Source organism: Geotrypetes seraphini, chromosome 5 (assembly GCF_902459505.1).
Source record: "Geotrypetes seraphini chromosome 5, aGeoSer1.1, whole genome shotgun sequence".
NCBI lineage: Eukaryota > Metazoa > Chordata > Amphibia > Gymnophiona > Dermophiidae > Geotrypetes > Geotrypetes seraphini.
Genome location: NC_047088.1, coordinates 21,466,898 through 21,488,755, shown reverse-complemented (window position 1 = coordinate 21,488,755; position 21,858 = coordinate 21,466,898). Strand labels below are relative to the sequence as shown.

The window sequence follows — 21,858 nt, the reverse complement described above, 5'->3', positions numbered from 1 at the left end:
CCCCAAAAAAACACACAATTGGGCAGGAAAATCGAATCGAAAAACCAATTCAATAGGCTGAATCAAAACGAATCAAAATTTTTTTTTTCCTGAATTGGGCAGCACTAATGGCTACTGTCATCCTCGGTGAAGGGTAAATTACTGGTTTTTAAGGCTTACCTAAGTATAGAGAGTCTTTAGTTTCTGTATAGATGTTTTCTGATGTTTTTGAGTTCTAAGCAGGAATATAAGTAGCTTCTTGCCCTGAAGCATATACACTTGAGTTGGGGATGGTGTTTTTCTTGCGTTACCCTTGAAAGTGTGTTGTTTTGACGCATAAGAGATGTGTATTTGAGTCACTACAATTTAGATAAGTTTGTTAGATCAAGGTGATAATATATATATATATATATATATATATACACATATATTTTTTTTTTCCCTGTAGATTAGATATTGCTTTTCTTCTTGGTTTTGATCTTTTTCTTGATCTTATAAGATGCTTGTTGAAAAGATTAAGAAAAAAAAATAAAAACATCCCCTTCTGTTAGGAGTAAAAAACAGTTGAAAGTGTTACAAGGTTTGTATTTTACTTATCTATTTGTTGTTGTTTTTTTTTGTTTTGTTTTGTTTTCTTTTCTCTACAGCGTTTTATCCAGTATCTTGCATCCCGAAACACATTATTTAATCTAAACAACTTCTTGGATAAAAGTGCCATGCAGGGTGAGAATCTATATATGATGATGATATTTTTAAAACATTTGTTACAGTTGTATTGTTGCTCTTTTAAAAAAAACTTAAGAAGTCATCTCTTGATTTTAAAATAAATAGTTACACTAGAGCAGTGATTCCCAACCCTGTCCTGGAGGAACACCAGGCCAATCGGGTTTTCAGGCTAGCCCTAATGAATATGCATGAGAGAGATTTGCATATGATGGAAGTGATAGGCATGCAAATTTGCTTCATGCATATTCATTAGGGCTAGCCTGAAAATCCAATTGGCCTGGTGTTCCTCCAGGACAGGGTTGGGAACCACTGCACTAGAGAACCCAGATAAATTTAATTTATTTTTATTGTCTTGACTGGGCACTCTAGTAATGGCCTCTTCTTTCTTCTTGGCTGTTTGCTACTAAACTCTTTAAAGGCACAAGGGGATTTTTTTTTTGTTTTAGAGTTAAATTATAAAATAACTGTATTTGAATATTCTAAGTGCCTCTTTTTTTTTTTTTTGGTAAAATTGTTCTGGGTGGAAGGACCCCTTTTTAGGAGGGGTAAAATTTTTTTATAGATTTCTGTGGTGCCTAAAATTGCACCTTGGTACCTGTAAATTCATATCCATAATGCCACAAATTAAACAAAAAGCTTTTCTACATCAGCATACATAGTTCTCTTTAGGATTAAGCTTTGTGGTACAGGAATGCTGGTTTCAATATGAGCCCTGGAATCCTTGGACAGTACAGTTTAAAATGTAATGCCAACATAAGAGGAGATGATTTCTTTGGTGGTGACATTTTGAAACCAAGGTACATATCAAGTTTGTAGATTCTGAGACCTAGACAACCTAAAAATTATCCAGAGATGGTATGTGTTAAACATGTGCTTCCTTATTTCCTGCTAGACCAGTCCATACCCCAATGAGTTGTCTCCTTATATCAGTAGAAACAAGGCAGAGAAACTTGAATATTCTGATGTCTGTTTATGGACACATAATCATCACCGTGAATATTTATTCATGTGACATGTCATAATTTAATGAAGCAAAACAAATGGTGGGGATATGGATATAAGGTTAGACTGAAGGTTCAAGCCCAGTATCCTCCTTCCAGTGGTGGCCAGTCTAGGTCACAAGTACTTGGCAAGATCCAAAAAGAATAAAACAGATTCTTCAAGGACAAGCATGCATGATATTCTCTCTTAACCCTCAGTCAATCTATAGGATTCTCCTCTTATGCATATGCAGATGATATTCAGCTCCTGTACCCCTGAAATACAGTAGATCTCAATGAGATAACAATCATAAACAACAAATTAAAACAAATAAGCCAGTGGCTAAAGGATAATATGTTAGCATTGAACGTAACCAAATCTTCCGTAATGTTTTCCCATGGAAAAATGATCTTACACCTTCATCACAGATTCTCTTAAGACAATAAGCAACCAGGAAGCGGCCAGAGTCGGGGCAGAGCAGGAGAAGGAGGCAAGTGGGAGCTGAAGGTTCGGGGAAGCGGCGAGAGTACGCTCCGCCCACCCCCACCGCGTCGGAGGCAGCGTCGGACTCCCCCTTGAAAAGGGGCGGAGCCTTGAGAAGGGCCGAGAGAAGACAGCCAAGGACTCCAGAATCACCAGGAGCACACCAGCACTTTACAAGAGCGATGGAGGACCCAGGATCCCAGAGGTACTTTCCATATACTGCATAGAGTGCAATATTTACGACTACCTCCCCTTGGGAAGGCGGGAGTACATATGCAGTCGGTGTCAGGAACTGGAAAGCCTGAGGATGGAGGTCGGCAGACTGAGGGTCAGGGTCCAGGAACTGGAGGGGCTGGAGGGACCCCGCACCACAGAGGAGACGAGCTGGTCAACCAAGGACACAGACGGAGCAGGCTCCAGTGTGGACCAGGTGAGGGACCTCGAGAGATTCATCGAGGAGGCCTACAGGAAGGTGGAGGAACAGGACCAGCAGCTGTACAGACGGATGTCGGCAGACGAGACCCAGGATCCACAAGGCGACACCGGGGAGGGACCTAGCGGAGGAACCACGCAAGAGGAGGAGACCACGACTCACCAGGACCCTGAGGGAGAGACACCGCTCTACACTGAGGACACGGACCTGAGACAAAGGAGATTGCTGAGGAAAGGGAAGTCTGCTATTGTGGTGGGAGACTCGATCTTGAGAGAGGTAGATAGTCACGTAGCCGGAGGAAGGGAGGACCGGCTAGTGACTTGTCTCCCAGGGGCCAAGACACGAGACATCACTGATAGGATCGAGAGGATCCTGGACTGAGCAGAGACGGAGGAGACTGCGGTGATAATCCACGTCGGAACAAATGATGTGAGCCGGAGGAACTTCTGCATAGCCACACTGACTGACCAGTTCAGGGTCCTGGGACGAAAGCTGAAGCGAAGTACACGGAGGATAGCATTCTCAGAGATCCTGCCTGTACCGAGGGCAGATGCAAAGAGGCAGGCAGACCTCCAGGCTGTGAATGCATGGTTGAGGAGATGGTGCCAAGAGGAGGGCTTCCACTTTGTGAGGAACTGGACGTCCTTCTGGGGAAAGAGCAAGCTCTACCGGCGGGACGGACTACACCTGAGCACAGCGGGAACTAGACTTCTGGCAGCCAATGTGAGGAAGGAGATCGAGAGGGCTTTAAACTGAGGAGAGGGGGAAAGCCGACAGCTGAACTGATGTTGACGCTTCGGACAACAGTATCCAGAACAGATGCTGAATGGGCTGACTGCAGGAAGGAAGTAGAGGGACCGGTGGATCTTGTGATCAGACAGCGAGGGAGCTTGCTGGGAGGAGACTAAGGGGCATGAAGACACAGGGGGACTGGGTGGCACGAGGGCGAAAGCTGAGGGCAATATAGAGGTGCCACAAGGCAAGGGGGATCAAATAGAGGTTCAAGGGATGATAGCCCAGGAGGGGGCCGGTAGGGCTAGAAAACCCAGAGGAAAAGCGGGGAAGTGGGGTGGCGGGAATATGGGGAAGCTGAAAGTTACGAGGGTACAGGCTGAGAGCAAAGCAGAAGCACAGGGAACGGGAGAACTGCCCGAAACTCAAGGGGAGGCGGCCCAGGTAAATGCAGAGGTAAATGCAGAGGTGGAGCAAAAATGACGGGACCTGCGGTGCTTATACACAAATGCAAGAAGCCTCATGGCCAAGATGAGTGAACTAGAAGTCGTGGCCAAGGGGGAGGACCTGGATATAATTGGAATTACAGAAACCTGGTGGACAGAGGAAAATCAATGGGATGTGGCGCTGCCGGGGTACAAGCTCTACAGGAGGGACAGGACCCACAAGAAGGGGGGAGGCATAGCACTATATATAAAGGACTCTATCTACTCGGTCGGGATGGATATGGCGACAAAGGCAGAGGGGCTGGAATCGCTATGGGTCAAATTGCCGAGAAACAAGGGTGCAGATATAAAACTGGGGCTGTACTATCGCCCACCTGGTACGCCAGAAGGAGTCGGACACGACTTGGAAGCTGAACTGAGACAGGAATGCAAGACTGGAAGTGTAACAGTGATGGGGGACTTCAACTACCCGGGGATAGACTGAAGTACGGGTCATTCCAACTGCACTAGGGAAACAGGATTTGTAGAAGCTGTGAGGGACTGCTTCATGGAGCAACTAGTCAAGGAACCGACGCGAGGGGGTGCTACTCTTGACCTCATCCTAAACAGATTAGGGGGGCCTGCAAGAGGGGTAGAAGTGGGAGGACCACTAGGCAACAGTGATCACAACGCGATCAGATTCACATTAGAAAGGGGGACACCCATAGTAAGGAGGACCGCAACAACTGCACTCAACTTCAGGAAAGGGAACTATGTTGCTATGAGGGAAATGGTGAGGAGGAAGCTCAGAAACATCTTTAGGATGGAGACTGTAGGAAGCGCCAGGACCCTATTCAGGGACACCCTGCAGGAAGCACAAAGAATGTACGTCCCCAGTTTCAGGAAAGGCTGCAAGAACAAGCGGTCAAAGGACCCGGTTTGGATGTCAACTGAAGTAAAGAGGGCAATAAATGACAAAAAAGTATCCTTCCGGAGATGGAAAAAGGGCCCAACGGAGGAAAATCACCAGGCGCACAGGAAATGCCAAAAGGAATGCCACCGAGAGGTTAGAAAAGCAAAAGGGGAATACGAGGAGGGGCTGGCCAGGGAGGCAAAAAACTTCAAGGCATTCTTCAGTTACGTAAAGGGGAAGCGACCAGCGAGAGAGGAGGTGGGGCCGTTGGATGATGGGGATAGGAAGGGAGTGATTAAGGAGGATAAAGAGGTAGCTGAGAGGTTGAACACGTTCTTCTCGTCGGTTTTCACGAGTGAAGATACATCTAATATACCGGACTCAGAGGAGCTCATGAATGGGGAACAGGCCGAAAAATTGGAGCACATAGAGGTAAGTAAGGAGGATGTCCTCAAACAGATAGACAGGTTAAAATGTGGCAAATCACTGGGCCCGGACGGGATCCACCCAAGGGTTCTGAAGGAATTAAGACAAGAAATAGCGGGCACAATCCAGCATGTTTGCAACCTATCCTTGAAAACTGGAGAGGTACCAGAGGATTGGAAATTGGCGAATGTCACACCTATCTTCAAGAAGGGATCAAGGGGTGACCCCGGGAACTACAGGCCGGTGAGCCTGACTTCAATTATAGGGAAGATGGTGGAAGCTATGATCAAGGACGGCATTTGCGAACACATCGAGAGGAATGGCCTACTGAGAACTAGCCAGCACGGATTCTGTAAGGGAAAGTCGTGCCTAACGAACCTTCTGTACTTCTTTGAGGGAATAAGCAGTCGGGTGGACAATGGGGAACCCATAGACATCATTTACCTCGATTTTCAAAAGGCTTTCGACAAGGTGCCACATGAAAGGCTGCTTAGGAAGCTGTGGAACCACGGGGTGGGAGGGGATGTGCACAGATGGATCAAGCACTGGTTGTCGGGTAGACTGCAGAGCTGCAGAGGGTCGGAGTGAAGGGCCAATATTCTGACTGGCGGGGAGTCACGAGCGGTGTGCCATAGGGATCGGTGCTGGGGCCGTTACTCTTCAATATATTTATCAATGACCTGGAAAAGGAGGCAAAGTGCGAGGTTATAAAATTTGCAGACGATACCAAACTGTGCGGCAGAGTTAGGTCCAGGGAAGAGTGTGAGGACCTGCAAAGGGACCTGGACAAGCTGGAAGACTGGGCAAACAAATGGCAAATGCGCTTTAACGTGGAAAAATGCAAGGTCATGCATATAGGGAAAAAGAACCCGTTGTTCAACTACAAATTGGGGGGGGGGGCATTGTTGGGAGATAGCAGACTTGAGAGAGACTTGGGTGTGCTGGTGGATGCATCACTGAAGCCATCTGCACAGTGCGCAGCAGCCTCAAAAAAAGCCAACAGGATGCTGGGCATCATAAAGAGGGGCATAACAACCAGGACGCGGGAAGTCATCATGCCATTGTATCGAGCGATGGTGTGTCCACATCTGGAATACTGCGTTCAGTATTGGTCGCCGCACCTCAAGAAAGACATGGCGGTACTTGAGAGAGTCCAAAGGAGAGCAACGAAACTGGTAAAAGGGCTGGAACACTGCCCATACGCCGAGAGGTTGGATAGGCTGGGGCTCTTCTCTCTGGAAAAAAGGAGGCTCAGGGGAGATATGATAGAGACCTTCAAGATCATGAGGGGCATAGAGAGGGTGGATAGGGACAGATTCTTCAGACTGAGGGGGACAACAGGTACGAGAGGGCATTCGGAGAAACTGAAGGGAGATAGGTTCAAAACAAATGCAAGGAAGTTTTTCTTCACCCAAAGGGTCGTGAACACTTGGAATGCGCTACCGGAGGAAGTGATCAGGCAGAGTACGGTACATGGATTCAAACAGGGATTGGACGGATTCCTGAGGGATAAAGGGATCGTGGGATACTGAGAGAGGTGCTGGGATGTAACACAAGTATAGAAAGCTAACCAGGTAATAAGTATAGAAAGCCAACCAGGTCGTGCATGGGCAAGACCGGAGGGTGAGGACTTTGATGGGAAGATAGGACTTTAATGAGAAACCAAGGTGGCAAGGGGCCCCTTCTGGTGATTCAGACAGGTCGTGACCTGTTTGGGCCGCCGCGGGAGCGGACTGCTGGGCAGGATGGACCTATGGTCTGACCCGGCAGAGGCACTGCTTATGTTCTTATGTTCTAATACCTCTCTTCAAAAAGTAACTACAACTGAAATGTGACTGAAATGCAAGGGACCTGGGGAGAGGAAGAAGCAATATGGATCGCTCTGAAAAGAGAAGATGGAATTTCTATTTACGTGGGTGTAGTCTACAGATCTCCGACTCAATCGCAGCAAATTGATAAGGATTGTGGATATCCAAAAGTTTGGAAGGAAAGAGGAGGTTCTGCTGTTGGGAGATTACAACCTGCCGGATGCGGACTGGAATGTTCTGTCTGCGGAATCGGAAAGAAGTAGGGAGATTGTGGATGCCTTTCAAGAGGCTCTGCTCAGACAAATGGTGATGGAACCCACAAGGGAAAAAGCGATATCGGATCTGGTCCTCACAAATGGAGAGAGTATCTCCATGTTCGAGTGGCTGCTCACCTAGGAAGTAGCGATCATCAAATGGTTTGGTTTGATATAACGGCTAAAGTGGTGAGCGGCCGCACGTTACTTAAAGTCCTAGATTTCAAACGTACTGACTTTAATGTAATGGGACAGTACCTGAAGAAAGAGCTGTTAGGATGAGAGGACAAAAGAGAAGTGGAAAGACAGTGGTCTAAGCTGAAAGGAGCGATAAAAATGGCTACAGACCTTTATGTGAAGAAAATCAATAAAAACAAGAGAAAAAGGAAGCCGACATGGTTCTCCAAACTAGTGGCGGAGAAAATAAAGGCGAAAGAGTTGGCGTTCGTGAAATATAAAAAAAACCAAGAAGAGGAGTGCAGAAAGGACTACAGGGTGAAACTGAAAGAAGCCAAGAGAGAGATACGTCTGGCGAAAGCACAGGCGGAAGAACAAATGGCTAAAAATGTAAAAAAGGGAGACAAAAATTTTTTTCTGATCTATTAGTGAAAGGAGGAAGATGAAAAATGGAATTGCTAAACTAAAAGATGCTGGGAACCGATATGTGGAGAGTGTTGAGAAAAAAAGCAAATGTGCTAAACAAATACTTCTGTTCTGTGTTCACAGAAGAAAATCCTGGAGAAGGACCGAGATTGTCTGGCAAGTTACACGAGAAAATGGAATAGATTCTGCGCCGTTCACGGAGGAGAGTGTTTATGAGCAACTTGAAAAACTGAAGGTGGACAAAGCGATGGAACCAGACAGGATCCATCCCAGGATACTAAGAGAGCTCAGAGAGGTTCTGGCGAGTTCTATTAAAGACTTTTTCAACAAATCTCTGGAGACGGGAGTGATTTCTGGGGATTGGAGGAGAGTGGATATGGTCCCTATTCATAAAAGTGGTCACAGGGATGAAGCAGGAAACTACAAGCTGGTGAGCCTCACTTCAGTTGTTGGAAAAATAATGGAAGTGTTGCTGAAAGAAAGGATAGTGTACTTCCTTGAATCTAATGGGTTACAGGATCCGAGGCAACATGGCTTTACAAAAGGTAAATCGTGCCAAATGAACCTGATTAAATTTTTTGATTGGGTGTCCAGAGAGCTGGACAGAGGACATATGCTAGATATAATTTACTTAGATTTCAGCAAAGCCTTTGATTCAGTTCCTCATAGGAGGCTGTTGAACAAACTTGAAGGGCTAAAGTTAGGACCCAAAGTGGTGAACTGGGTTAGAAACTGGTTGTCGGACAGACATCAGAGGGTAGTGGTTAATGGAAGTCGCTCGGAGGAAGGAAAGGTGAGTAGTGAAGTCCCTCAGGGTTCGGTGCTGGGGCCAATCCTGTTCAATGTTTGTGAGTGACATTGCTGAAGGGTTAGAAGGAAAAGTGTGCCTTTTTGCAGATGATACCAAGATTTGTAACAGAGTAGACACCGAAGAGGGAGTGGAAAATATGAAAAAGGATCTGCAAAAGTTAGAGGAATGTCTAATGCCTGGCAACTAAAATTCAATGCAAAGAAATGCAGAGGAATGCATTTAGGGAATAATAATCGGAAGGAACAGTATATGCTGGGAGGAGAGAAGTTGATATGCACGGACGGGGAGAGGGACCTTGGGGTGATAGTGTCCGAAGATCTAAAGGCAAAAAAACAGTGTGATAAGGCAGTGGCTGCTGCCAGAAGGATGCTGGGCTGTATAAAGAGAGGCGTAGCCAGTAGAAGGAAGAAGGTGTTGATGCCCCTGTACAGGCCCCACTTGGAGTATTGTGTTCAGTTTTGGAGACTGTATCTGGCGAAGGACGTAAGAAGACTTGAAGCGGTCTAGAGGAGGGCGACGAAAATGATAGGAGGCTTGCGCCAGAAAACGTATGAGGAGAGACTGGAAGCCCTGAATATGTATACCCTAGAAGAAAGGAGGGACAGGGGAGATATGATTCAGATGTTCAAATACTTGAAGGGTATTAACGTAGAACATAATCTTTTCCAGAGAAAGGAAAATGGTAAAACCAGAGGACATAATTTGAGGTTGAGGGGTGGTAGATTCAAAGGCAATGTTAGGAAATTCTACTTTACGGAGAGGGTGATGGATGCCTGGAATGCGCTCCCGAGAGAGGTGGTGGAGAGTAAAATGGTGACTGAGTTCAAAGAAGCGTGGGATGAACACAGTGGATCTAGAATCAGAAAATAATAGTAAATATTGAACTAAGGCCAGAACTGGGCAGACTTGCGTAGTCTGTGTCTGTATATGGCCATTTGGTGGAGGATATGCTGGGGAGGGCTTCAATGGCTGGGAGAGTGTAGATGGGCTGGAGTAGGTTTTAATGGAGATTTTGACAGTTGGAATCCAAGCACAGCTTTGGATTCTTGCCCAGAAATAGCTAAGAAGAAAAAAAATAAAAAAAATTAAAGTTAAATCAGGTTGGGCAGACTGGATGGACCATTCGGGTCTTTATCTGCCTTCATCTACTATGTTACAAAAATATTGGGAGTAACATTAGATCAGGAACTTACCTATCATGACCAGATTAGTTCAGTAGTTAAAAATTGTTTTTATAAATTACGTGTCATTAGATCCTTATCAAAAGTCTTAAAGCCCGAAGCGCTTAACATATTAATACATTCATTAATAATTTCAAGGCTGGATTATTGTAAGTCTTTATATCAGGGCATAACACAAAAAGAAATAAGAAGATTAGAAACACCCCCAGCTCAAGCACCTCCCCCCTTTTGTACCATGTTGTAGAAAGCCAGCAAGAAGAATGTCTACGCCCTCTTGCCAGCATGCCCACCTCTTCAAAATGGTGGGCCATCTCCTTTCACACTGGGGAGGGGCCTGACTATGATTGGCCCAGATACCAAGGCTCCTCCCATAGGAGAGGATTAGGCACCTGGGCCAATCAGGGCGTTAGGCCCCTTTTCTGGTGCATCCCAGTTCTTACCTGTGCCCCTCATTCTCTTTTCTTCTGTTACAGCTTTATTTGCTTTATTTCAAAATGAAAAGGGAGCTGGATGTAGTGTGCACTACATGTCAACCAACTCCAGCTCATTCAGTAGTAAATTAACACCTGTTGTCATGCCATTTCTTTTCTGCTACAATGTGGCTTACAATCAATCTGGGAAATTCTAGTAAAATTAAGTTACCAACTGGTATTACAGGGTGATGGGACTGATTTGGATGAGGTTATGGAAGAGTGTGTATTGGGGGAGGAGAAGAGTTTTGGGGGAAATGTGTGTTAGGAGAGACTGGATGGACTAAGAATCTGGAGAATCGGACTTTATTTACATATGTATCTTTGATTGCACTTGATTAACTGGACTGGCTATAACCTTCTTTTATTGCTTAGGGCTCTTTCTGGGCATCATTTGCTTTATCTAACTCTGGTCCTGGCTCTCAAGTTGAAGTATTTTTGCCAGTTTGGCATCTGCTTCAGGAACAGTGAAGACATTGAAAGCCTGCCATATTGTAGCTCTCTGGGAAAATACCATATTTTTCTCACAAGCCCTTATTTTCCCTCCTCAATAGATTCATTTTTGTGAATGATAGGTGATGGTAGATGTGCCACAAGACTAATTTTATACCTCAGGTTCTCCAAACAAATTCAGAATAGCAAAATTGCAACTGAAGATCACTTTATAAGAAGAAAAATACTTTGTTCTCTTTTGAAATACATCCATTATGTGTAACTGTTCTTTTAGGCTATGATATGTCTACTTTCATCAGGCGATACAGCAGATACTTGAATGAAAAAGCACTCTCCTACCGACTTGTAGCAGTTGACTTCACCAAAATGAAAAGAGGGTATGTGATTTAAAAAAATAATTTTCCAATATTCTGAAATATATTATTAACTATATTTAATTTATAGAGCAAATAAAAAACAAAAATTCAATGTATAACAAGGGTGACTTTTCACAAAGGCAGTTAATAAATAAAAATATATGTGAAAGTGCTGTCATTTGTATATTTAAAAATTTGCTCTTCTGTGTTTTAGGATAGATGGAGTGATGAGAACCATGAATACTGAAAAACTACTGAAGACCCTTCCCATTATTCAGAATCAACTTGATGCTCTATTAGACTTTGATGTAAGCATTTAGCTGTCTTAAATTCTTAAACTTGTGGTATGTATTGCTAGTGTTTTCCGAAGTGAAAATTTAGTTTGGGGAAATGTGACAGGGATAGTATTTTTGTGTAGTTATTTTATTTCTTCCATTTGTGCATCGCACATACCTATACAAGCTCTAGTCTAGTTATGATGACTCTAACCCTGTCAACATTTTGTTTTTTATGTGCAGGCAAATCCAAATGAGCTGACCAATGGTGTGATAAATGCTGGTTTCATGCTTCTCTTTAAAGATTCCATTAGACTCTTTGCAGCGTACAATGAGGGAATTATTAATCTGTTAGGTATGTGGAAACCATAATATGAGTTCTTGTATAACTTTCATAAAGAATCTTGAAACATGATCAGATTAATTTGTCATTTAGGCCCCCTTTTATCAAGCTGCGTTAGGGTTTATCACAGGCCACTGTGGTAAAAGCTCCGATGCTGATAGAATTCCTTTGAGTATCTGAGCTTTTACTTCAGTTACTCATGATAAAAAACCCTAACACCGTTTGATAAAAGGGAGCCTTAGTTTGTAAAGTTATTTTGCTGAGAGTAGACACCATAATGGATAGCATTTTATACAAAGACTTTGTAGATTGGTGAGCCAGGTTACTAATATATTTTTGTAATGATTACATTGAAACTGACTACTGTTTCAGGTTGGGTATGCTTAGTAAAATAGAAAAACATCTAGTTTTTGTAGTAACTAGAAATTGTTCTACTGTGTCATTTTTATGTAAACTACTTTGGCATCTGAGTTTTTTGTCAAGTGATACACGTTTGTTTTGGTTGCAAAAATATAGCTCTTGTCCATTCCTATTTTGCTGCAGCTAACATGATTTTAAAATTGTCTTCAGCTGATGTCTCCTTGCAGGCATGGCTCAACATTGAGGTTTCCCATGCTTCGACATCCAATACAGCAGACTGCTTCCATGCTGATTTCTCTTCTGGTAGCAGCAGTCTCTCCAGGAGGAGTTCTGGGCTATGCTCAGACAAGAGCTTTTGGGGCTACTAGAGATGGTCTTCACACGCATTAACAGCTTCCATGCCTGCCTCAGCCTAGCCTGAAGAACATAAGAACATAAGAATTGCTGCTGCTGGATCAGACCAGTGTCTATCATGCCCAGCAGTCCGCTCACGAGGCAGCCCTCTGGTCAAAGACCAGCGCCCTAACTGAGACTAGCCCTACCAGCGTACGTTCTTGTTCAGCAGGAACTTGTCTAACTTTGTCTTAAATCCTTGGAGGGTGTATTCCCCCATGACAGACTCCAGAAGAGTGTTACAGTTTACTACCACTCTCTGGATGAAGAAGAACTTCCTTACATTTGTACGGGATCTATCCCCTTTCAACTTTAGAGTGCCCTCTCGTTCTCCCTACCTTGAAGAGGGTGAACAACCTGTCCTTATCTACTAAATCTATCCCCTTCAGTACCTTTAATGTTTCGATCATGTTCCTTCTCAATCTCCTCTGTTCGAGGGAGAAGAGGCCCAGTTTCTCTAATCTTTCGCTGTACGGTATCTACTCCAACCCCTTAACCATCTTAGTCGCTCTTCTCTGGACCCTTTTGAGTAGTACCGTATCCTTCTTCATGTGTGGTGACCACTGCTGGACGCAGTACTCCAGGTGAGGGCGTACCATGGCCTAGTACAGCAGCATGATAATCTTTTCCGATCTGTTCGTGATCCCCCTTCTTTATCAGTCCTATCATTCGGTTCGCCCTTTTTGCTGCCGCCGCCGCACATTGTGCGGATGGCTTCATCGACTTGTCGATCAGAACTCCCACGTACCTTTCTTGGGAGGTCTCTCCAAGTACCTCCCCGGACATCCTGTATTTTTGCATGAGATTTTTGTTAGATATGCGTCACTTTACACTTATCCACGTTGAACCTCATCTGTCATGTCGATGCCTATTCCTCGAGCCTGATTATGTCACGTTGCAGATCTTCGCAATCCCCCTGTGTCTTCACTACTTTGAATAACTTCGTATCGTCTGCAAATTTAATCACCTCACTCGTTGTACCTATGTCCAGATTGTTTATAAAGATGTTGAAGAGCATAGGTCCAAGCACCAAGCCCTGCAGCACCCCACTGGTGACGCTCTTCCAGTCTGAGTATTATCCATTTACCCCCACTCTCTGTTTCCTATGCTCCAGCCACGTGAGTATTTCACCCTTGATTCCATGGCTCGCAATTTTACGAAGTAGTCATTCATGCAGAGCCTTGTCGAACGCCTTCTGAATGTCCAGCTATACAATGTTGACCGGGTCGCCTTTGTCTATCTGCCAGCAAGTTTGTCAAACAAGATCTGCCTTTGCTGAAACCGTGCTGGCTGGTCCTCATCAGACTGTGTCCGTCAAGGTGATCAATGATGCTGTCCTTTATCAGTGCCTCTGCCATCTTTCCCGGTCAGACTCACCGGTCTATAGTTTCCCGTGTCTCTCCTCAAACCTTTTTTGAAGACCAGCGTAACATTCGCCACCTTCCATTCCTCTGGAATCTTTCCCGATTTGGTTGACAGATTGGCTATTAGTTGAAGCAGTTCAGCTATGGTCCTTTCAGTTCTTTGATGACCCTCGGATGGATGCCATCCAATTCCGGGGATTTATCGCTCTTAAGCCTATCAATCTGCCTGCATACCTCTTCTAGACTGACCGTTAACCCTGTCAGTTTCCCATTTTCTCTTCCAGCATATAGCCTGATGGGTTTCGGTATGCTATGTATATCCTCTTCGTTAAATACAGACGCAAAAAAACGTTCAGTCTGTCGGCGATTGCTTTGTCCTCCTTTAGCGCTCCCTTTATTCCTTGGTCATCCAACGATCCCACCGCTTCTTTCGCGGGTCATTTCCCTTTAATATCGAAAGAACAGCTTGAAGTTTTTTGCCTCCTTGGCTATTTTTTCCTCGTAGTCTCTTTTGGCCCCTTTTACCGCCTTATGGCACCTGCGTTGATGTTTGTGCTTATTCCAGTTTTCGTCCGTTTTTGATCTTTTCCACTCCATAAACAATGTTTTTTTGTCTCTGATCGCTTCCTTTACCTCTACAGTGAGCCACGCCAGTTATTTATTCTTTTTCCTCTTTGATCCCTTGTTGATTCGTGGTATATATAGATTTTGTGCCTCGGTGACCATATCCTTAAAAAGGGACCAAGTTTGCTCTAGCATCTTTACAGTGTCTATCCTCTTCTTAACCCTTTCAGGACCAAGGGACATATTTGTCCCATAACTTTAAAATCCTATAAATTTTGATTGGGATAGTCTACAGTTCTAAATTTGATATGTACGGATTCCATATGATACTGGTTCCGACATTCATTCATTAGCGTCGTTGCTAGATTGACGAGAAGATTCACTTGCCACACTGTCCATAAGCCAGAAGTGTGATTTTTTTAAATAAAAATAATGATATTTCACAAAAAAAATCAATTTTTTGGCATCTGCAAGCCCTTTTTACCATAAAAATGTCGTCAAAACCACAAAAATTGGCCTACGATCCTTATGGTCCTGAAAGGGTTAATCTTCTTTCCCACCATGCATCTCATCCCTTCGTAATTCCCTTTTCGGAAGTTCAGCGCTGTGGCCGTCGTTCTGGACCGATGTTTTGCCACTATTTCCAGGTTGAAGCGGATCATCTTGTGCCGGTCCTTGCAGTCCATTTAGAATTAAGTCCAGAATTGCGTTTCCTGTTGTTTTTTTCCTTGACAAGTTGTTCCAGGAAACAATCGCCTACAGTTTCCAGGAACTTGGTCTCTCTAGCACAGCCGGAGGTGCCTGGGTTCCATTCTATCCCCGGATAGTTGAAGTCGCCCATGATAACTGCGTTGCTTCCCTTGCAGTTGTGTTTAATCTCATCCGTCATTTCTCCATCAATTTCTTCGAACTACCCTGGGGGTTGGTAGTGGATGCCTATCCTTGTTTCCGGTCCATTTGTTCCCAGAATTTTGACCCAAAGAGACTTAACTTATTCGTCTGTTGTGGCATGTTCTCTCCAGTAGATTAAATTCCCTCTTTTTAACATATATGGCAATGCCTCCTCCTTTTTGAGTCACTCTGTCTTTGCGGTATATTTTGTATCCTAGTAGCACCGTGTCCCAGACATTTTCATCAGTCCACCATGTTTCTGTGATGCCGATGATGTCAACATTATCCATTTGTGCCACAGCTTCTAATTCACCCATCTTATTTCTAAGGCTCCTTGTGTTCGTGTACATACACTTGAGTTGCAGCCTTTTCCCTTCATGCGTGTCCTTCCCTCTTGTGTCCCTTTCGGTCTGTCTTGTCTGCGATCCGGTGAGTCTTCCCCTCTATCTTCCTGCACAGTATCCTCCGGGTATACCGGTTCCCGAACCATCGACTCTCTCGATCGACTGTCGGCTTTCCCCTTCTTCCTAGTTTAAAAACTTCTCAACTTCTCTTTTCATGTTGCTTGCAAGTAGCCTCGTTCCGTCTCTGCTGAGGTAGAGTCCTCCCTTCCTGAATAGCTTGCTCTTCCCCAGAACATCGTCCAGTTGCGCATGAAGTGGAATCCTTCTTCCTCACACCAGCGCTGCATCCACACGTTGACTTGCTTGCAGCTCCATCTGCCTCTTCTTGTTGGCCCTGGGTACTAGCAGGATCTCCGAGAATGCTATACTCTGCATTCAGGTCTTCAGCTTCCTTCCTATCATCCGGAACTGGTCCTTCAGTACTTTCCTTGTTGTAGTTCCTGTTGCTCACGTTGTTCGTCCCCATATGGATCACCATCACCGTATGTTCTTCTTCCACACTGTCGATGATCCTGTCGATGTGGCTCACTACTATGTCTTCTACCTTGGTTCTTGGTAGGCAGGTCACCAGCCGAACCAGTCTTACTCCCGCTGTGTGGCTGTTGACTTGTCTGATGATGGAGTCCCCCACGATGATTGCTGTCCTCTCTATCTTCTCTTGATTCTTCAGTTGCAGGTCCGTGTTCTCTGGTATATGTCCATCTCTCCAGCCGTAGGTCCGTGTCCTTCGTTCCCATCCATTTTCTCTCATCCTGGAATTGGCTTGCACCGGACTCATCTTCTTGTGGATCCCCTCCGCTGTTTCCAGATCTCGCTGCTGTGTCACCCATTTCTTCCTGGTGGTTGTCCTTCAGTGGTCCACACTCTCTGTAGGTGTATCTCGGCAGTTCCACTGTTGCTGGTGATTTTCCACAGCCTCCCTGTATGCCTCCTCTATGAACTTCTCCAGCTCTTGGACTTCTTCCTCGATGGTGTCCTCTGTCTTGATGTTCTCTGCATCTCTGTCTTCCTCTACTGCTTGAAGTGCCTCCAGTTCCAGTATTCTGTCCTCCAGGAGTCTGACTTGTTTCTTCAGGCTCTCTAGTTCTCCGCTTCGAGCGCATACGTAAGACTGCCTTCCAGAGAGGAGATAGTCATACATATGGCAGACGGTGCAGAAAACTGGGTAGCTCAACGTCCTGCTTCTGTCTGCAGCTTCCATTGCTGCCCACTTGCCGGTCTGCTGTAGATGTATTCTGTGTCTGCTTTGTTTGTCCTCTGCGCCTGCTGTGTCCTCTGTCTGCCTGTTTGTGTGTCCTCTGCGCTTGCTGTGTCCTCTGTGTCTGCCTGGTTGTGTGTCCTCTGCGCCTGCTGTGCCCTTGTTGTGTGCCCTCTGTCTGCTGTGACTGCCTAGTTGTGTGTCCTCTGCGCCTGCTGTGTCTGCCTGGTTGTGTGTCCTCTGCACCTGTGATGTCCTCTGTGTCTGCCTGGTTGTGTGTCATCTGCGCCTGCTGTGGTCTCCTCCTTTAGCAGTGGCTCGTCCCTTCTCAAGGCCTTTTCGCAAAGACGCGATCCTTCCCCTTTTAAGGAGGAGCTCCAGTGGATGTTGTCAGGAGGTGGGTGGAGCTACCTCTCACCGATGCCCCTTGCTCTCTCCTGCCTTCTGTTGCTCCTTCTTACCCTCTCCTGTTCTGTGCTCTGATTTTCTCTCCACTTTACCTGCCGCCTGCTAGAGATTCAGGCCATAGAGCCTGTGCCGCCGAAAGACTCGGGCTTGGACAAATACTCTTTACTGTAACCCATTTGTATCCCATGTACTGACAAAATGAATCTTTAATGTAAACCACTTGCATCCCATGTACTTACTAAACCAGGGGTGCCCACACTTTATGGGCTTGTGAGCTACTTTTATAATGACTAAGTCAAAATGATCTACCAACAATAAAATAAAAAAAAAAAAAACACAAAGCACACTGAAAGGCAGAGAAAATGTTAATTATTCATATTCCGGGTTTTTTCAAAGAGGTCACGGCAGATGACTCTATGCAATGTCACCTCAGTAACAAAATACAAAAATAGACAAATACACCCCCTCCCTTTTTACTAAACCACAATAGTAGGTTTTAGCACAGGGAGCTACGCTGAATGCCTCGCGCTGCTCTCAATGCTCATAGGCTCCCTGCGCTAAAAAACGCTATTGCGGTTTAGTAAAAGGGAGCCATAGTGCAAAATATAGACAGCAGATATAAATTCTCAAAACAGACACATTTTGATCACTAAATTGAAAATAAAATCATTTTTCCTACCTTTGCTGTTTGGTGATTTCATGAGTTTCTGGTTGCACTTTCTTCTTCTGACTGTGCATCCAATCTTTCTTCCTTTCTTTCAGCCTCCTGTATGTTTCCTCTCCTCCAGACCTCATTCTCTCCCCCAACTTTTTCTTTCTGTCTTCCTGTCTGCCCCCTTTCTTTCTTTCTCCGTGCCCTCCCCCAAGCCACTCGGTTTGCTGCCACTGCCATCGGGGAACAGCCCCCAAGCCACTGTCATCCCAAACTTTCCCTACAGAAGCGTCGCGCTGACCAGCATTCCGCTCCCTGACGTCAATTCTGACGTAGGAGAGGAAGTTCCGGGAAAACAAGGCATTTCTCCTCATTCCATCCAGCCTGAGCCCCATCTCTCCTTGATCCAGCATTTCCCTTCTGTGTCTGTCAGAATTACCATTCCACCTATTTTCCAGCATCACCCTTCTTTGTGTCCATCTCACCTATATCCCTATCTCACCACTTTTTCAGAATCTTCATTTGTCTCTGTCCTTGTCTTTACCCCATGTTCACAATTTGCCCTTTCAATGTCTTTATCTCCCCCCCCCCCCACTTTTTCAGCATTACTTCTATGTCTCTATTTCACCTCCTCTTCATGTCCCCTCTGTATCTCTATCCTTATTCAGTAGGTCCTGCTTACCCTTTCTCTTCTTTGTGTCACTATCTCCATTTTCAGCTTTCCCCCCTTTTCCTTTGTTAATGCACCCTGTAGCCAGAATCTTTCCACCCTCTCTCCATTCCGGCCCAGCCCAGTATGAAATATTTCCTTTTTTTTCCCTCCCCTCTCTCTTTCTCTCTCTTCCCCTCCCTCACCCACGAGTCCTGTATCTGGCCCTCTCCCTTCTACCTGCACCCGGAAACACCCTCTGCTCCGCGGCTCTCTTCAGCAACTCGTCAGCAGCGGTGATCAAGACAGGCTGCCGACCAAGGCCTTCCCTCTACGAGTCCCGCCTTTGTGGAAAAAGAAAGTTGAAACAAGCGGGACTCACAGAGGGTAGGCCTCGACGTCAGAAAACTTGTGTCGATCGCTGCTGCTGAGTTGCCGAAGAGAGCTGCGGAGCAGGGGGTGTGGCCGGAAGCAGGTAGAAGGGAGAGGAAGGCTATAGAAGCTCCGGAGCATGACACCGACCCCGGCCAGGATGATTTCTTTTTCAGGCTGCTGCTGCCGCTGCCACGCTCCCCCCCCCCCCCCCCGAAATGACAAAAACAGCCTAATGCCCGGCGTCGGCGTCTTTGACGTCGGGGAGAGGAAGGCTGATAGGCCCGGTAGATCGGGACGGCAACACAAGTCTATCACGGAGCCCGGGATGGGCTCTGCGATCGACTCACGTTGCCTTCCTGAGCTACCGGTCGATCGTGATCGACATGTTGGGCACCCCTGGACTAAACGTATCTGTATTGTAAACCGTTTCTGTCCCATGTACTGTCAAATGTATCTTTATTGTAAACCGCTTCGAACTTCACGGTATAGCGGTATATAAGAAATAAATTATTATTATTATACTCCATAAATGTCATCGTGCCAAAGAAAGGCTCCTACGATTGGAAACCTATTCCAGACCTTACTCACATGAATGTAGTGCTCATTGTCCCACATTTTCGCATGGAGTCGGTTTGATCCGCCATAGTGACGTTGACTCCAGGAGAGTTCTTAGCCTCTGTAGATTTGACAGAGGTCTACTTGCATATTTCCATTTTCCCAGACCACGTATGGTTCCTCAGGTTTCATGTCCTGGAAAAGCATTTCCAGTTCTTGGCCCTGCCCTTTGGCTTGGCAATGGGCACATTCACCAAAGTGGCAGCCCACCTGCAACAGATGGGGCTGCAGGTTCATCCCTACCTGGACAACTGGCTGATCTGGGCTCCCTCATTGACCAAGGGTCGGCACAGAGTAGCTCAGATGATCTGAGTTCTGGAAGGTCTGGGTTGGATTGTGAATTACCAAAAGAGCCATTTGTCTCCAACACAATTCCCTGGAGTACCAGAGAATCTTTTTCAACAGGCCGTGTCTGTCTTCCAGAGGCACACAGACAGCTTATCTGAGGAACGGAATTCTCTGGGAGGTGTTTAAGGAGAGAAAAGAAAGAAGAGATATTGAGGGGGCAGCAGAATGAATACACTTGTAGGTCAGAAATAGGAGCTTGAACTGTATGAAGCCATGGGGCGATAACTGAAGGAGCAAGATGTAAAGCCAACCTCTCTTTGTACTCAACAAATTGTATAATATGTGGCAGAAAAAGAAACACCCCTAAGCTACCTGTTACAACTGGGAGGCTCTTTGCCTACAAAGGGGCAGGTTGCACTGCTATTTCACCTGTCACCTCGATTTAGAAAGAAGACAAACTATGCCAGGGTTCAGCCCCTCCCAGAGCATGGATAACCAGAGTCACCCTCTCTCCATAATAACTAAACCCTACTGTACTCCATGTACTTTTCCATGGGCAGAGAGAATTCCATTGTTGGGTGTTAAATAAACTGATTGTTCTCAGATACAGTGCCTTCTGACCAATCCAGCTCTCTCAGTATGGGATTGTCTTCAGGTCTTAGGTTCAGTGGCAGCCATGACAGATGTGGTTCCTTGGGTGAGGACCTAAATGAATATGCTCCAGCAAGCGTTACTCATGCGTTGATCTCTACAGTCAAATTTGTTACAGAGGTCTGTACCTTGGAATACTAGAGGCCCACCTGCTCTTCACCTGGGCAGAATATCATCTCTAAGCTTTCTTGATGGTGCACTTAGTAGGAGTGGACAATGTCCAAGCAGGCTTCCTCAGCAAACAGACCTTGGATCTGGGCAAATGGAGGCTGTCAGCATCAGCATTTTAAGCCATTGTTTGCCACTGGTGTTGGCCACGATTTGACCTAATGGCTAAGGCAAAGAACATAAAGGTGGACAAGTTCTTTAGTCGAATATCTGAGCCCGGAAGCATGGGTATGGATACTCTCATCAAGTTGTGGCCAAAGAATGTACTTTTATGTCTTTCCTCCGTGGCCCATAATAGACCGAGTCCTTCAAAAGATTGCAAGTCATTGGTATGCGAATCTGTTGCATCTTCGGACAGGTCCTGGTCTCAGGCTACAGGGGCATCCGGATCTTCTTTCCCAGGGTCCAATGTTCATTGAAGATCCGGATCGCTTTGCTCTTACAGCATGGCTCTTCTACGTGAAGCATTAGAACACAAAGGGTACTCGGCAGTGGTTATTATTGCTCTTCTCAAAGAAGCTGACTATGGTGTTGGTATATGCTAAAGTGTGGGAAACTTTCCAACATTGGTGCGCCCAAGAAAAAGTGAAGCCATTTTCAGCTCCAGTTTCTGTGGTATTGGCTTTCCTCCAGTCCGGCCTTTACAAGGGACTAGTGGCTTCTCTTCGGGTTCAAGTAGCAGGGCTTTCTTGTTTCAGGGCTCAGGACCGCAGATCTACTCTGGTATCTCAACCAGACATAGCCAGATGGGTGCACTGTGCATAAGACCTCTGGTCAAAGCCCCATTTCCTTCGTGGGACCTGAGTGATCTCAGCCATGCTTCTTTTGAGCTGCTGAATGAGGGTTGTTGCTGGATTTTCAAAGTAGTTTTTCTGGTAGGTATGACCTCTGTGAGATGAGTCTCGGAACTCCAGACTCTTTCTTGAGACACAGGAAGATGAGGAGCATGTTGGAGCTTGGAAGGGAGGAAGAGGGACACATTGGGACATAGAGAGAAATGGTTTGGACAAGCAGTTCTGCAGAATCCTATTACTTCTGAGCACCAACTTTCCCTCCAACCTTCTTGGGTTTGTGTCAGTTATCCTTGTCCAGTCTTGATCCTGGCAGCTTGGGAGTCCCTTATGTGAGAATATTATGCCTGCAAGTCCTTCTGTATTAGGTGTTCTCTGAGGACAGCAGGCATATGTTCTCATAACCACCCATCTCACCTAGTTTGTTTCTTAGCT

General features: G+C 45.6%; 1 protein-coding gene across 3 annotated transcripts in view; it reads left to right on the top strand.

Annotated features, from left to right (window-relative positions):
• The window catches only part of LOC117361116 (phosphatidylinositol-binding clathrin assembly protein-like), a 273,794-nt gene that overhangs the window by 63,214 nt on the left and 188,722 nt on the right, over nt 1-21,858 (top strand). For all 3 annotated transcript variants that reach the window (XR_004539594.1, XM_033946028.1, XM_033946029.1), the window contains exons 3-6: nt 627-702; nt 10,953-11,055; nt 11,249-11,342; nt 11,553-11,664. Coding sequence is in view for 2 of the 3 variants with exons in the window: in XM_033946028.1 (XP_033801919.1) it covers nt 627-702; nt 10,953-11,055; nt 11,249-11,342; nt 11,553-11,664 (385 nt within the window). In the remaining variant the exon portion in view is untranslated. The remainder of the gene's footprint in view (nt 1-626; nt 703-10,952; nt 11,056-11,248; nt 11,343-11,552; nt 11,665-21,858) is intronic.